The 14350-nt window shown below is 48.7% G+C and overlaps 1 protein-coding gene across 2 annotated transcripts in view; it reads left to right on the forward strand.

The window, feature by feature from the left end:
* Nucleotides 1-14350, forward strand: part of CPAP (centrosome assembly and centriole elongation protein) — a 354772-nt gene that overhangs the window by 41486 nt on the left and 298936 nt on the right. For both annotated transcript variants that reach the window (XM_086935221.1, XM_086935222.1), the window contains one exon: nucleotides 6823-7298. In XM_086935221.1, coding sequence (XP_086791347.1) covers nucleotides 6915-7298 — 384 coding nt within the window. In that variant the 5' untranslated portion in view covers nucleotides 6823-6914. The remainder of the gene's footprint in view (nucleotides 1-6822; nucleotides 7299-14350) is intronic.

Below are 14350 nucleotides of genomic sequence, written 5' to 3' on the forward strand. Positions count from 1 at the left end.
ACTTGTGTAAATGCGAGACCTATTGCATTGCAAATGCTTGTTGTTTATTTTATTGCCTTTATTTTTTGTTTTTACAAAATTGTAGAAATTATAAATTGACGGAGGTCGAGAGCAAGTGATCGTTTACAGCAGATAGTACTATTAAAGTCGGTACGGAGCAGTGAATGACAGTGCCTTTTACTGTTAGGGTAATTACAAGTCTTGAATCTTTCGCGTTTCACCCACCCCCCCCCATTCCCCCCCCCCCCTGAGTTGTGTCACCGCTAGTGTCTGACTCATGCGGGTCACTCGCATCCAGTTCGGGATTCAGGAAAGCATCACACAATTCCCGCCTTTCACTAAGATCGTCTTGTAGCTTGTCATTTCAACGGCTTAACTTCATATGGGCTTCTTCTGCCAGTGCCCATTTGCGCACATCCCTATGCCATGCATCCACATCAGTGACACGCTGACCCATATATGATATGGCATCCCTACCCCTCGCCAGCACTAACAGTAACTGCAACAGCTTGTAAGCTATTTTGCGTTTCTTGGGTTTCTTGATGTGTCTCAATAAACTGTGTAGTGGAACTGCCTCAACATGAAAGCCTGTACCAGTTCGCACAGTCCCCACCACATGGGACCAGAACTGGCTCACCTCGTGACATCTCCATGCTAAGTGTAGAAAATCAGGCCCTGCCTCACCGCACCGTGGACAAGCATCTAAGTGGGCCGGAGTAATTCAGTAAAGTTTCACTGGTGTCCTGTAGGTGCGGTGTATGAAGTTGTAGTGTACCAGTTTAAAACGCGCATTACTGGACACAGTCTTGGTAAGTGCACTTATGGCTGACCATGTCTTGTCACCCAGGGGATCGGCTAAGTCAGCTTCCCATGCCTTCCTCGCCCTAGGAGGGGGGCCTGTTGAATCCATCTTCAATGCATTATATAGGAGGGAGATCAGTCTGCACCCAGACCCACAGGAGAGCAATATATCTAGGGTGTGGTTTATTTGCGGGATATCTGGGTATGTGGGCAGGTCACTGGCTATTTCCATCAGACCAGCATAGTCTAGAGAGTGGCCCTGACCCAGCTCAAAGTCCCCACACTCCTGCTCATATGTAATGCATGTTTCACCTGGGTGAAGGTGAGCGAACACTTCACAGTCTCCCTCCCTCCATGCCTGAAATTACATATGTGCCATAATTTCCCACACCGGGGCAAGTAGCAATATTGGTAGCTCCAGATGAAACAGGGCGCATTGCAGGACCATGTCCACATACTGCTGCAGAATACTCGCAGTATGACAAACTATGTAGGGCATGTCATCCGAGACTCCCCTACACTCCATTAATGCCACAACAAGTTGATCCGGTTGAACTAGTCCTGTCAGCAGTCATTTGTCCCAGCTGTCCCCATCATCTAGCCAATGTGCAGCGTACCGTAAGTGTACCGCATAGTAAAAGTCCTGTCTAGGTACCTCCAGGCCCCCCTCCTCATACCAACGGGACAGGGTACTGAAGGCCACCCTGCTGCAATGTCCCTCTCACATCAGTGACACAAGCACAGAGTTCAATTGCTTGAAGAAACTTTTGGGAACAGGGCATAATGAGTTTAGAAGTATGTACATATCCAGCAGCAAGAGGCACGTCAGAGCCAAACTTTGCAGAAACTGGATATATCGGTCTGCCTAGACTGCTGGGTCCGCTGGATACACTCTCTGTAGGTGTTTTTGGAACACCTCCAATATTGCAGCCCTGGAATGTACTGTCTAGCCCATCGGCGTGAGCAAGCCGGTTGTCAAGGGCGAGGTCTGTTCCTTACTTAAGAATCAAGGCCAAAAGGCGCACAGATTTGTCCCCCTCCCTGTTTAGTTGTTCTCGATACTGGTGGAGGGTGTACTTATCTAACCTGTCCCATATGTCGCTGATGCGTTTACACACTGCCCACTCCTGATCCACAGCAGGTGGGTGCGCCAGATCCTCCGCTAAGGCTTCCTCCTCCACCCTGAGTTCCAGCTGTAGTTGCTGGTGGACCTCACACATCAGTCCCATACAGATCCCCTGCAGTATTGCCTTCATCGCCTCCCATTCTGTGACTCTACTGGTTGTCCCCTTCCAATTAATTGCCCTATAGTCTGTCAGCGCCTGGAACAGGGCCTCCACAGCTTCCTCTGCAGCCCAACTGGAGCAAATGAACTTCCCATCCACATAACCAGTGAATGCCTGCCAAAAGGGCAAATAATAGTGCTGTGCCAGTGGTGTTTGTATCACGATCAGTGGTCAACTTTCACAGCCACTTCCCCAGCCACCACTTCAAGTGCCACTTCATTCCCATTCAGCCCGTCCATTCCTCCACCATTGCTGCATTCTGGGTCCAAGCCCTGCACACACAAAAATCACTCCACAGTAACTTAAAAGCAACCAGCAGACCAGTCTTCATGGATGTCACCCATCAGATGACATCTGTATCAGGGGCTGTATCAGCATGGTTTCGGGGACAACATCCTTAGTCAGACTCAGAGTTTATGGCAGGTCCTTACACATTAGGTCCTTAGTTTTCAGCATTTACGAAGCATCGGATGATGCCGGGCCACCCAGGTCCACAGTCCCAAAATGCATAGTGCTATCTTTACCCACAGTGACTGTTCACTACTCCAGTTGAGTCTCATCCGGTCATCCAGGTTGTCTTTTGGGTGTTCTTTATGTTGTGTCCCTTTCATGGGGCTGGTGCCCCACCTCCTCCTCTTGCTATGCTGTTCTGGGAGGGTGCCTTCCCTCGGATCTCCAGCCATTCCCACACCTCCGGTGTCTCTAAGAAATGGGCCCTATCTAGCGCCAGTACCTTCAGTTTGGCAGAACACAGTAGCATATAATGCTGTTAGGTGTAGTCTGGGTATATTGTTATTTTGCTGTTTTCGTAGCTAAGGTTCTGCTTCTCCCTTGCGGCCCGAAGGATACAGTCTCTAGGCGAGAATTTAGTATTTTATCTATGATGGCCCAAGGCTGTGCCACTGGGGGGGACAGTGGCACCAAAGCCCTATATACCCTTTCCACTAAAAAGAAATCAGACAGGGCTTGTGAGAGTAAATGAGTGTGTATCCACTGTTCCAGGAACTGCTCTGTCAAACACTCCTCCACACGTTCTGGGAACCCCTGGACTCCTATATTGCTGCGCCTCGAGCGTCCTTCCGCACCTTTGTCCTGTCGTTCGAGGGCCCTCGTGGTCGTGGTCATGCCACTAGAGGGCAGAATGTTATAACAAATAAAACAAAGGTGTCTGGAGCCAGAGTGGGTTAAAAATAATGCAGTAATGGGCAGTGCATGCATGATGAATGATATGCTTGATATCTGTGTGCCAATAAGTGCAGGGCTCGACAAATCCACTCGCCCGCTCGCATTTGCGAGGGAGAATTGATGAGGACGAGCTATTTTTAGGTCCTACTCGCCCTTTCTGGCAAGTAGGAAGACTAATTAATTTTTGTCCTCTGTCTTTGAAAACGGAGCAAAAGTGAAAAGATAACAAGATTTAAAGGCCTTTTTATTGCTCACAAAGGGAATGAGCAATAAAGATGCCTTTAAAGCTAGGTTGCAGTTGGGTCGAGGGGTTTTTCCAAGTTAGTAGACCTGCAGGACTAGTACCATTTTTTGGATTTTTCGAGCCCTGAAGTGGTACAATACATGATGGATGTTGTGCTGTGCAGTGCATGCCTGTTAAATGTATGTGCGTGCGTGCCTACGAGCTGTACAGGAAGGATACAGTGCTGTGCAGTGTGTATGCTTTATACATGCACTGGGTGTATGCGTGCCTGTCAATGGCAGAGTACATGGAGGGCCCTGGATTCCATCGGGAGACCCAAGCATTCATGGTGAAACGTGAGGAGAGGAGGTAGAAAAATCCCTCCAGACAGATTTTTGTATTGCTGCATTCCTGTAAGCTGGGTAGGACACACACTGGAGAGTGGAGAGCTAGGCTTCTCCTGTACACTTTAAAGGGTGCTCTTTGATTCAGTGAAATGGTCTCAAGGAAGTGGCCCGGACACCTCTCAGGAAGGAGATGGGGCTGATAGGAGAACCGTAAACAATAGGGCTGGGCCCCTGGGCTAATCTTTTGATACACATATCACTGTGGCTGACATCCGTTTAAACTTTTGAGTCGCCTCTGCTGTGACAGACTGCTTTTAAGAGGGCAGGGTAGTAGGCACTTCAAATGGAAGCATGCCCCCAACATAAACTCCAAAGGCTCAGATTTTAAATCACATTTGGTGTCTGGTACTGGACTATAAGAATGGAAGCTTGAGTCCCCCCAAAATTGTCATCTGCCAAACAGCTAGACAGCTGTGTGAGGAAGAGACGATTTGCAAGTTCACTGCCTGTGACCAGGACTGAAGGCCAAGGCCTGTCTGCTGAGGGTACATCACCCAGGGAATCCAAGACCCCCTGCCCTGGAGTCTCGAGCACCTGCGCCTCCCTGATTGCCAAAAGTAGTGTGAGGAAGAGGAGAGCTATGAGGGAGTTAGGTCCAGTGGGGAGCCCTGTCAAGTGGATTGGAGATGGCTTCTGCACCAATTGGGACGTTGTTCTTAGGAAGGATAAACCCTTGTATGTCAGAGGAGGGCCACCGTGAATTAAGCTAATTACATTGCTGCGCCGATCGGAGCCCATGTGGAGCGAGGAGCTTATTTTTCACCATCAGACGTTTTCCCGAAACCAAAAGAGGGAAATGCACACAAACTGGAAAGAAGGAGGAAGAGCAAGACGCTAAAACATCACCAAGGGAGAAAGCAGGAAGCTGCAAAATGATCTAAACGGGCAGACGTGTCTGGCAGTGGATCAAAGAGGAATGAAGTGGATTCAGCACTACACAGCATTGGTATTCAGTACTTTAGCATTTAATGGAACAGGTTTCGGGCTTCTGAGCAGCACATTGGGCACTGTCACTCATTATTTGACAAATCTAAGCACTGGCTTTGTGTAAGACTGATTTTGGGCCAGGCGGCCGAGGAAACTTGCTTGATAGTTAGTGCTGTGGCGCTAGAACACTGTTGACTTTACAATAGAGTCCTACTGGACTCTTGAGGCTCAGAATACTAGTGGGCTTACCCCAGATGCTGCCTATAGTGAATGGGGAACAACCACTATCGCAAGTAGGTAATGGGATCCAGGGCCTCCCTAAAGATACTAGAGTCCTGACCTACAGGGGACTGAGTAGTTGTTTGCGAATGTCATATTTTGCTTTGTGTAGATAACAGTAAAAAAATGACTTCTTTTACCGCAAAAGTACTTGGCTGGACAATAATGTATTGCTGCTACTGTGCGCATGTTGAGTTGTAAGCCTGTGTTCCCATTACAGTATCCACCCAACGGGAGCATTGGACATCTCGAACCACGTTACTAGTGACAGTCAGGTGCAGAAGGGGTACCAGAGGAGGGTCTGTAAAGAGGGCAGGATACTCCCCTATCCTTTGTCCAGGTTCGTGCCAGAACGGGAACCAAGTATTCCTGAACTGGCTCAAACCAGAGTATGCAAGGAGAGCAAAACATGTGCCCTTAAATGCACCCCCACCCCAGCCCAATCCACTAAGTCTTGTCTGGGAGGTGGTCACACCTCTCTGCAACAAGATGCCTATTGTTCTACCTTGCTCTGCTCGAGCTCAGCTTAGCAGCAGGAGGGCAGACTTGTTTCTATGGACGGCAGCAGCACTACCTTGCTGGCCGACCCTAAAAGGCTGTAACGGGGCCCTCAGTACATGGGATCATACCTCCAACGCCAGGATTGGTGTTGGGATGTGATTCCAACATTTTTGATACCAAACATGACTGGGTTCAGAGCAGCCACTATATAGTTAGATATCTCGTAATGACTGATGTTCACTATATGGCTGACCACACTTACCATGCCTGGAGAATCGACTCCGGTGTTTCTAGGGGTGTCCGCCTCATGCAGGGACACCCTCACACTTATAACCAAGCACCCTGCCCTCTGGACTAAAGGGGCTACCATTGGGGTGACTTATAGGTTTCAAGTGTAGTGACCGCAGATATAAGGAAACGTATATCTATCTGTAGAGGTGCAAGCACCACCTCACACAGGCTTCAATGGTAGGCCTGTAGTCTAAGCTTAAGTGGACTCCCATGGGTGGCATACTACGTGCTGCAGCCCATGGGAGACCCCTGGTGTCCCTATGCCCTGGGTACCTTAGTACCATATACTAGGGACCAGTAGCTAGTTGTGGAGGTATGAAAGTACTTACCAAAGTCTTTTTGGGAGAGAGAGTACAGATGCTGGGGTCCTGATTGGCAGGATCCCAGCAGACTACCGCCAAAACACAATGACACCAGGCAAAAAGAAGGGGGGGGCAACCAGGAAAGCAGATCCTATTTTCCTACTTCACTTCACTGGCAGTTTTGGCTAGGTCTTCTGTGTTGAGTGGGATTTGTGAATTATTGAATTAGACTTTGTCAAAACACTAGTGAAATGATTACATTCAGCACCTAAAATTTCATTTTTTAATGCCCGTTATGAACGTAGACGCTATGAGGTTGAGTTCATTTTGGAAGTAGAGACCCAGGTTTATAAAATATGCCAGGAGTATTTGAGCCTTGAAGATTTTTCTTTGTAACAGATGGAAACATGGACATGCTTGTTTTTTGCTTTTGTAATAGGATGTAATCTGAAAGATACTTGCATTTCTCACTTATTTGCCAACAAAGTAGTGCTTTAAAGCTTTACATTTATCATTTTGTGGGACGTAGTGCTGAAGTGGGCGATGGCCAGATACTTCTTGGGTATCTAACACACTTTGTTTTGCTATGTGCTAAATATTATTTCTGTCTCCTTTTACAGGTACCCATGTTAAAAATAACTGGCTACGTGAATCTGATTGAACCCTCGAAAGCCCTCGTTCAGCTTTGAGGCTAAATGTTGAAGCAATCGAAATGCCATCATCTACTGATTTAAATATGGAGCATAACTTTTTATCACAGTGGATGTCTAATGATTCTCGGGCTGGAGTAATACTTAATCCCACTTTCCCTAAGTTGGGAAACAAGCAAGACAGCCCACTTTCTGAAAGCTTGCATTTCACAGACAGTTTAAGTGAACACTTCCCACATGATGCAGACCACTTAGATGATGGGAATGTTTATGGAGGGGGTTTGGAAGAAGATAAAATTTACTTTGTTGCCATGCATGAGCAGATGGTACCCAACGAAGACCTGTCTGCTGGTTGGGAAGACAACAGTCGTGATTTTACACCTGATGAGGACCACATTCAAAAAGGATTTGCTCAAAGTGATCCTCTTTTAAAAAAACTTGAGCAGGTAAGAAATAAGATCTTTTTTGACAAAGCAACGCTTTATCCTGTTCTATAAGTCTAACTTAACACCTAAAGGTAATTACCAAGCAGTTGATTGGAATATCGTTATGTTAAGTTCAGTTCATGTGTCTGTAGTCAGAGGAGCCTGATACAGATTACTCTCACTTCTTTATTAACTTGGGAACACATACCTTCTCTCAAGGTAATCAACACAGTTCATTCACCTTAAACCTTGGATAAGGTGAGCATTTCAGCCTGATGGTTAATGATGGATGCAGTTGTTAGGGTATAGTTCCACAGCGATTATATAGCTTTGGGAACTTGTAAGGGGTCCATGAGCATCAGGCTAATCACATAAGTACTCAAACCTGCATTACACTCTGTTCTAACATGAAAATGATGTTCTGATAGATACATCTGCCGTGTGGATTCCTCACCTTGTGAATATCCCCCTTGCGTCAGCAACATTCGGAAATTCTTTTGTAGCCTCGCGCCGACGTGGACTCGGACGTCATAGAGACACGACATCGCTCGCGACTCCGCTGACGTCACCGACGCCTACAATAGGCCCACGCCGGCGCGATGACATCAGTTCACTTTTTTCCGCGTCGTCGACGCTAACGGTTTAACGGGTTACTCTGTAGCTTCTAGTATCCTATTACTTTGTTTCCTCGATTCTCTTTTCTCCGACCTTGTTGCTCGTTTGTCATGTCGACAAAGAAGACAGGGTTTAAGCCTTGTGGAGAATGTGGGAAGATGATGTCCGTTACGGACCCTCACCAAGACTGCATATGGTGCTTGAGCTCGGATCACGACGTTGAAGGCTGTTCATCGTGCCAGAAGATGAATCCGAAGGCTCTTCGAGAGAGGGAATCGAAGCTCCTGGTGGCCAAGCTTAAAGCAAGTAAGGTTAGAAAGTCTTCGAAGCGCTCGAAGAAATCGAAGTCGAGATCCAGGTCGAGGTCTCGTGAGGCGTCGGCCTCGAAGTCCTCGTCTGACCATGCTTCCGGATCTCGGAAAAAACATAAGAAGAGGAGGCATGAATCCCGTCATCATTCAGGGGATAAGTCTGGTTCGAGGTCAAGGTCTCCCAGGAGGGTGAAGTCGAAGGTGATTCCTCCACATGTGTCGGATCATGAAGGTGAGGCTTCGCCTTCGGAGTCGGTGGCCCATTCTCCGACTCCGGTTCCGGATCCGACTCCGTCTCCGTCTCCGGCTCATTCTCCGACTCCGGATGATGCCGGTGGAGATCCTAATGAGGGGTAATCTTCGAATCCTGTTGAAGAGGCAGATTCAAACCTTCCTCGAAGTCATCCTGAGCATCCACCATTCCCGACACCAGGTCAGGACCCTTCCGCGTTTCTAAACGCGATGTATGGTGTTTTCTCAAGATCGTGGTTCCCCTCTGGTGCGCCTTCGGGCCCCATGGGTCCTATGGCCTTTAATTTGGGTGTTCCTCACTCTTATGCTCCGGCACCTTTCATGCCGTTTATGCCAACCCCGACTCCGCTGTGGCAGTGCCAAGCTCCACCAGGGTCGACGCCGGTATCGACGCCGGCCCGTCCGAAGTCGACGACTCCGGCTCCGGCTCCGACGTCGCCGGCTCCAAGCAAGTCCATGGATCCTCCTTCCAAGCCCTCGGATTCGGTTCCGAAGTCTGCTCCGGCGCCGTCGGATTCGGCTTTGGATTCGGCTGCACTTCGAGTCAAATTCAGGTCTCAAAGAGAAGCTCAACGTCTGCTTGAACAACAGAGGGTTGATGAGTCTTCTTCGGATATGGAGGAAGGCGAGCTGGATGCTGGCAGTTTCGACGACCTGGCAGAGGCAAGTGGTCTCGAGTTTTCCCCGGAGTGGTCTTTGCCTTCGGGATCTGATACTCCCTCCAGGGATATTCAACCGTATCATGTTGTCATGAGGAAGGCAGCTGGACTTTTGGGTTTGTCTTTGCCTACGGTCGAATTTAAGTCGAATTTGCTGACAGAAGTTCTTCATTCTCCTAGTCAGGTTGTGGAGCCTTTGCTTCCATTTAATGATGCCTTAAAGGAACCCATAATGGAGGTGTGGGAAAAGCCTTTCTCTGCTCCTGCAGTTTCCAAGAACGTGGCTTGGAGATATAGGGTGGCTCCTGAGGACCCTGCATTCTTGTCGTCACACCCTTCTCCTGAGAGCTTGGTGATTCAGGCTGCATGTTCTAAAAAATCGATTGGGGCTTTTCCGCAGGTGCCTGGCGACAAGGAGGCCAAGAAACAGGACCAAATAGCTAAGAAGAACTTTTCTTCGGCTAGTATGGCACTGAAATCTACTAATGCCACTTGCCTTATGGGTAGATACATTCATGCTCTAATGGACTCTATGCGCACATTGATCCCTAAGGTTCCAGAGGGTAGCAAAAAAGACTTTGAGGAGGCATTGTCTGATTCTCAAGCTGCTGCCCGTCAAGTCATCCAAAGCGGGCTTGATACTGCGGATTCTGTGGCGAGGATCATGGGTACAGCGGTTGCAACTAGGCGTTCGGCTTGGTTGAAGTCATCCGATTTTTCAACTGATGTGCAGTCTGCTTTATTGGATTTGCCTTTCGATGGTGAGGGGCTCTTTGGAAGGAAAGCAGATGCGGCCTTGGAAAGATTCAAGGACAGCAGGGCGACGGCTAAATCTCTTGGTCTTCAGGTCAGAGGCTCTACGACCAGGAAATTTAGAGGTTTTGGCCGTTCCTTTCGTTCATATAGACAAGGGCAGCAGCAGCAGCAGCAACAACAGCAGCAGCAGCAGCAGAATACCCTGTATAGATCATACAGGGGGAAGCAGAGAGCACGTCCTCGGGGCGTCAGCCCAATTCCTCTTCTACCTCCACCAACCCCCCAGCCACAGACAAGCAGCCCTAGATCCGCCATTCAGGATCATGTAGGCCCGGTGGGGGGCCGGCTTACCCACTTTCTACGAGATTGGGAATCGGTTACATCAGATCTTTGGGTTCTCAATCTCGTAGAAAATGGGTATGCCCTTCCCTTTCGGGAATTCCCTCCCAATTACCCTCCTTGCCAAGGGTATTGCTCAGAGGAACATTTGTTTCTCCTTCAGGAGGAAGTCCAAACTTTATTGAAGAAAGGTGCGATAGAGGTGGTCCCAGAGCGGGAAAGGGGTCAGGGATGCTACTCCCGGTATTTCCTGATTCCCAAGAAGGATGGCAGGCTTCGTCCTATCCTGGATCTCAGGATCTTGAATTTTTACCTGAAGCAGGAGAAGTTCAAGATGCTCACCCTTGCACAGGTTCTTCAGGCTCTGCTGGAAGAGGACTGGATGGTGTCGCTCGACTTGCAGGATGCGTATTTCCACATCCCCATCCTGAAGTCGCACAGGAAGTATCTCCGTTTTACGGTGGGATCGCAGCACTATCAGTTTGCGGTCCTTCCGTTTGGACTTACTACTGCACCTCGGGTCTTCACCAAGGTGATGGCAGTGGTGGCGGCGCATCTCAGAAGATCGGGAATTCCTGTATTCCCCTATCTGGACGATTGGCTGATCAAAGCGGAGTCGTCGGAGATTGTGCTTCATCATCTGCAGGAGACAACCCAGTTGTTGTACAGGTTCGGTTTCTCGGTCAATGTACCCAAATCTCACCTGGTGCCCTCCCAGCGCAACCTGTTCATAGGTGCTGTACTGGACACAACTGTATGTCGTGCATTCCCTCCACCTCAAAGGATTCGCGACATACAGGAATTGATTCCTTTATTCTACAATGGAGCGGTTGTTCCGGTCCTGAAGGTCCTTCGCCTGCTCGGTCTGATGGCTTCTTGCATTCTCCTGGTCAACCATGCACGCTGGCACATGAGGGCACTCCAGTGGTGCCTCCGCAGGCAGTGGTATCAGCACAACGGAGATCTCAGGGAGTCGGTGAAGATCTCCAGAGAAGCTGCAGCGGATCTGTCTTGGTGGGGCGTGGAAGGCAACCTGTCTCAGGGGAAGCCTTTTCATCTGCCTCCTCCGGTGGCCACGGTGATTTCGGATGCATCCACTCTAGGGTGGGGTGCTCATCTGGGGGATCTGGAGGTCAAGGGTCTTTGGTCTCCAGAGGAAAGGTTGCTTCACATCAACCTTCTAGAATTGCGGGCGATTCGTTTAGCGCTCAAGGCCTTCCTCCCTTCCCTTCGCGGTCAGTCAGTTCAAGTCCTGACGGACAACACGACCGCGATGTGGTACATCAACAAACAGGGAGGAGTAGGGTCGCAGTGTCTCTGCAGAGAGGCACTGCGTCTCTGGTCCTGGGTTCGGGACCATCAGATTTGTCTGATGGCAAATCATCTGGCCGGGGTTCTGAACGTTCGGGCAGACGGTCTCAGTCGGCAGTTCTCTGCCGACCACGAGTGGAGGCTCCACCCGGAGGTGGTTCACAGCATCTTTCAGATGTGGGAGACTCCTCGGGTGGACCTGTTTGCCACTCGCGAGAATGCTCACAGCCCGTCATTCTGCAGTCTCCAGTATCCGATGCAGGGAGCCTTGGGGGACGCGTTTCAGTTGAGCTGGGGAGGTCAGCTCCTTTACGCGTTTCCTCCCATACCCTTGATTCCTCGGGTTCTGAGGAAGATTCGCCAAGACCGGGCCCAAGTTATATTGGTCGCCCCGGATTGGCCAAGAAGGGTGTGGTATTCAGATCTTCTCCACCTCTCCTCTCACCGGCCGCTCCGTCTCCCTCTCAGGGTAGACCTCCTCTCTCAGATGGAGGGGCAGGTTCTACACCCCCACCTCCAGACATTACACCTTCATGCCTGGAGATTGAGCGGGGCAACCTGATTTCCTTTTCCCTCCCGCCTGACGTTGTGGATGTCATCTTGTCCGCCAGGCGTGACTCCACTAAGTCCATCTATTCTTATAGATGGTCGAAATTTGTTGAGTGGTGTAGGGAGAAGTCTATTGACCCTGTGAGAGCCCATTTATCTGATATACTTCAGTTTGCTCTTTCTCTGGCGCAACAGGGGCTTGCTGTTGCTACTGTGAAGGGCTACCTTTCGGCGCTGTCAGCTTTTCTCTGCTTGCCTGACCAGCCGTCTCTTTTTAAGTCTCCCGTGGTCTTGAGATTTTTGAAGGGCCTCACGAATAAGTTCCCTCCTTCACCTTTTATTGTGCCTCAGTGGGATTTAAATCTTGTTTTAACCTTTTTGATGGGTGCTCCGTTTGAGCCTCTTCACAAATGTCCCATGAGGCTTCTAACCTTTAAAACAGTCTTCCTCGTTGCAATAACCTCGGCAAGAAGGGTAAGTGAGCTTCAAGCTCTGAGCTATAAGCCCCCTTTCCTGACCATTCATGCTGATCGAATGGTTCTCAGGACCAGGGCTGCTTTTCTGCCTAAGGTGGTGACTCCCTTTCATTTGAGTCAGTCCATTACCCTACCTTCCTTTTATCCTCCCCCTCACCCTTCTAAGGAGGAAGAGAGACTGCACCGCCTGGACCCAAAGAGGGCGGTTTCCTTTTACTTGGACAGATCCAAGGATTTTCGTTTGGAGGACCAGCTCTTCGTTGGGTTTGCTGGCTGCAAGAAGGGAAGAGCGGTCCATAAAAGAACCTTATCGAGATGGATCGTTCTCTGCATTAAGATCTGCTACTCTTTGGCAGGTAAGGAACCTCCAGAGGGTATAAGGGCTCATTCTACAAGAGCTAAGTCTTCGACCTCTGCGTTGGCTAGAGGTGTGCCTGTTGAAGATATTTGTAGAGCGGCAACTTGGTCTTCCCTCCACACTTTCGCGAAGCATTACTGCTTGGATACCGAAGTCAGGAGGGACGGCCATTTTGCGCGCTCTGTCCTTCAGGATTTCCTGGTTTAGAAGAGTGGACACCCTCCGGGAGTGGGGACTGCTGTGGGACTCTATTCACAAGGTGAGGAATCCACACGGCAGATGTATCTATCAGAAGAACAAGTTACTTACCTTCGGTAACGCTTTTTCTGGTAGATACAATATCTGCCTGTGGATTCCTCACTGACCCACCCGCCTCCCCGATGTCCACTCTTCTATGCCAGAGTTATTGTACTGTAATGTATATTTTTATTTTGTTGTCAAGGAAATGTATTGCTTTCCTGCATTTGCTTTACACTGTGTGTTTTGCCTTGACTATTGTATACTGTGTATACTTTGTATATATCTACTGTCATTGGTCCGTCCGTGTGCCTCGATGGCACGGAAAAAAGGGCGGAACTGATGTCATCGCGCCGGCGTGGGCCTATTGTAGGCGTCGGTGACGTCAGCGGAGTCGCGAGCGATGTCGTGTCTCTATGACGTCCGAGTCCACGTCGGCGCGAGGCTACAAAAGAATTTCCGAATGTTGCTGACGCAAGGGGGATATTCACAAGGTGAGGAATCCACAGGCAGATATTGTATCTACCAGAAAAAGCGTTACAGAAGGTAAGTAACTTGTTCATCATGAAGTCAGTGGTTCTGTCCTTGCTGCAGTTAACCTGTTTGTTCACTGATCCATTAATATTACTACTTGCCAATGCTTCAGGTTTATGCACCGTTCAATTCTTTATATCTCCCTTTTTTCTGTCTTAAGAACTGTTGTCCCTGTCAAGATGTTAGAAGAGCATGGCATATGTGGCTTCTCAATGTTTCTTTTGTTCTCTCTTCGTTGCTAATGTTTTTGAAGACTGCACAGCCTTTAAGGGTCCAATTAGAAAGGCCCACTCTGTGTTTGTGTGTGTGTGTATGTATGTATACATACATATGTATATGTGTGTGTATTCACTGAAAAAACCAAAGGTTATAGGAACGTTATAGTTAGGAAATGGAATACAAAAAAACGTAAAAATTCACTGAGAAAACAAAAGGTTACAGAAAGGTTTACTTAGGCTCAGATTTCACTCTTACAAAACCATTGAAATTCAGATGAGCTAACTATAACTTACGCCCCTGTAATACACTGCTTATGACCTCACATATTTCACCACTCATGACCTTGTTAGTAACCTCACTCATTACATCACTGTGAACGTTTCTGAGACTTAAAGATATATAGTAAGCTACTGCAGAAGGTAAATTAATATTTATATATATATATGGAAAGCGAGGT

This window comes from Lissotriton vulgaris, chromosome 8 (assembly GCF_964263255.1).
Source record: "Lissotriton vulgaris chromosome 8, aLisVul1.2, whole genome shotgun sequence".
Taxonomy (NCBI): domain Eukaryota; kingdom Metazoa; phylum Chordata; class Amphibia; order Caudata; family Salamandridae; genus Lissotriton; species Lissotriton vulgaris.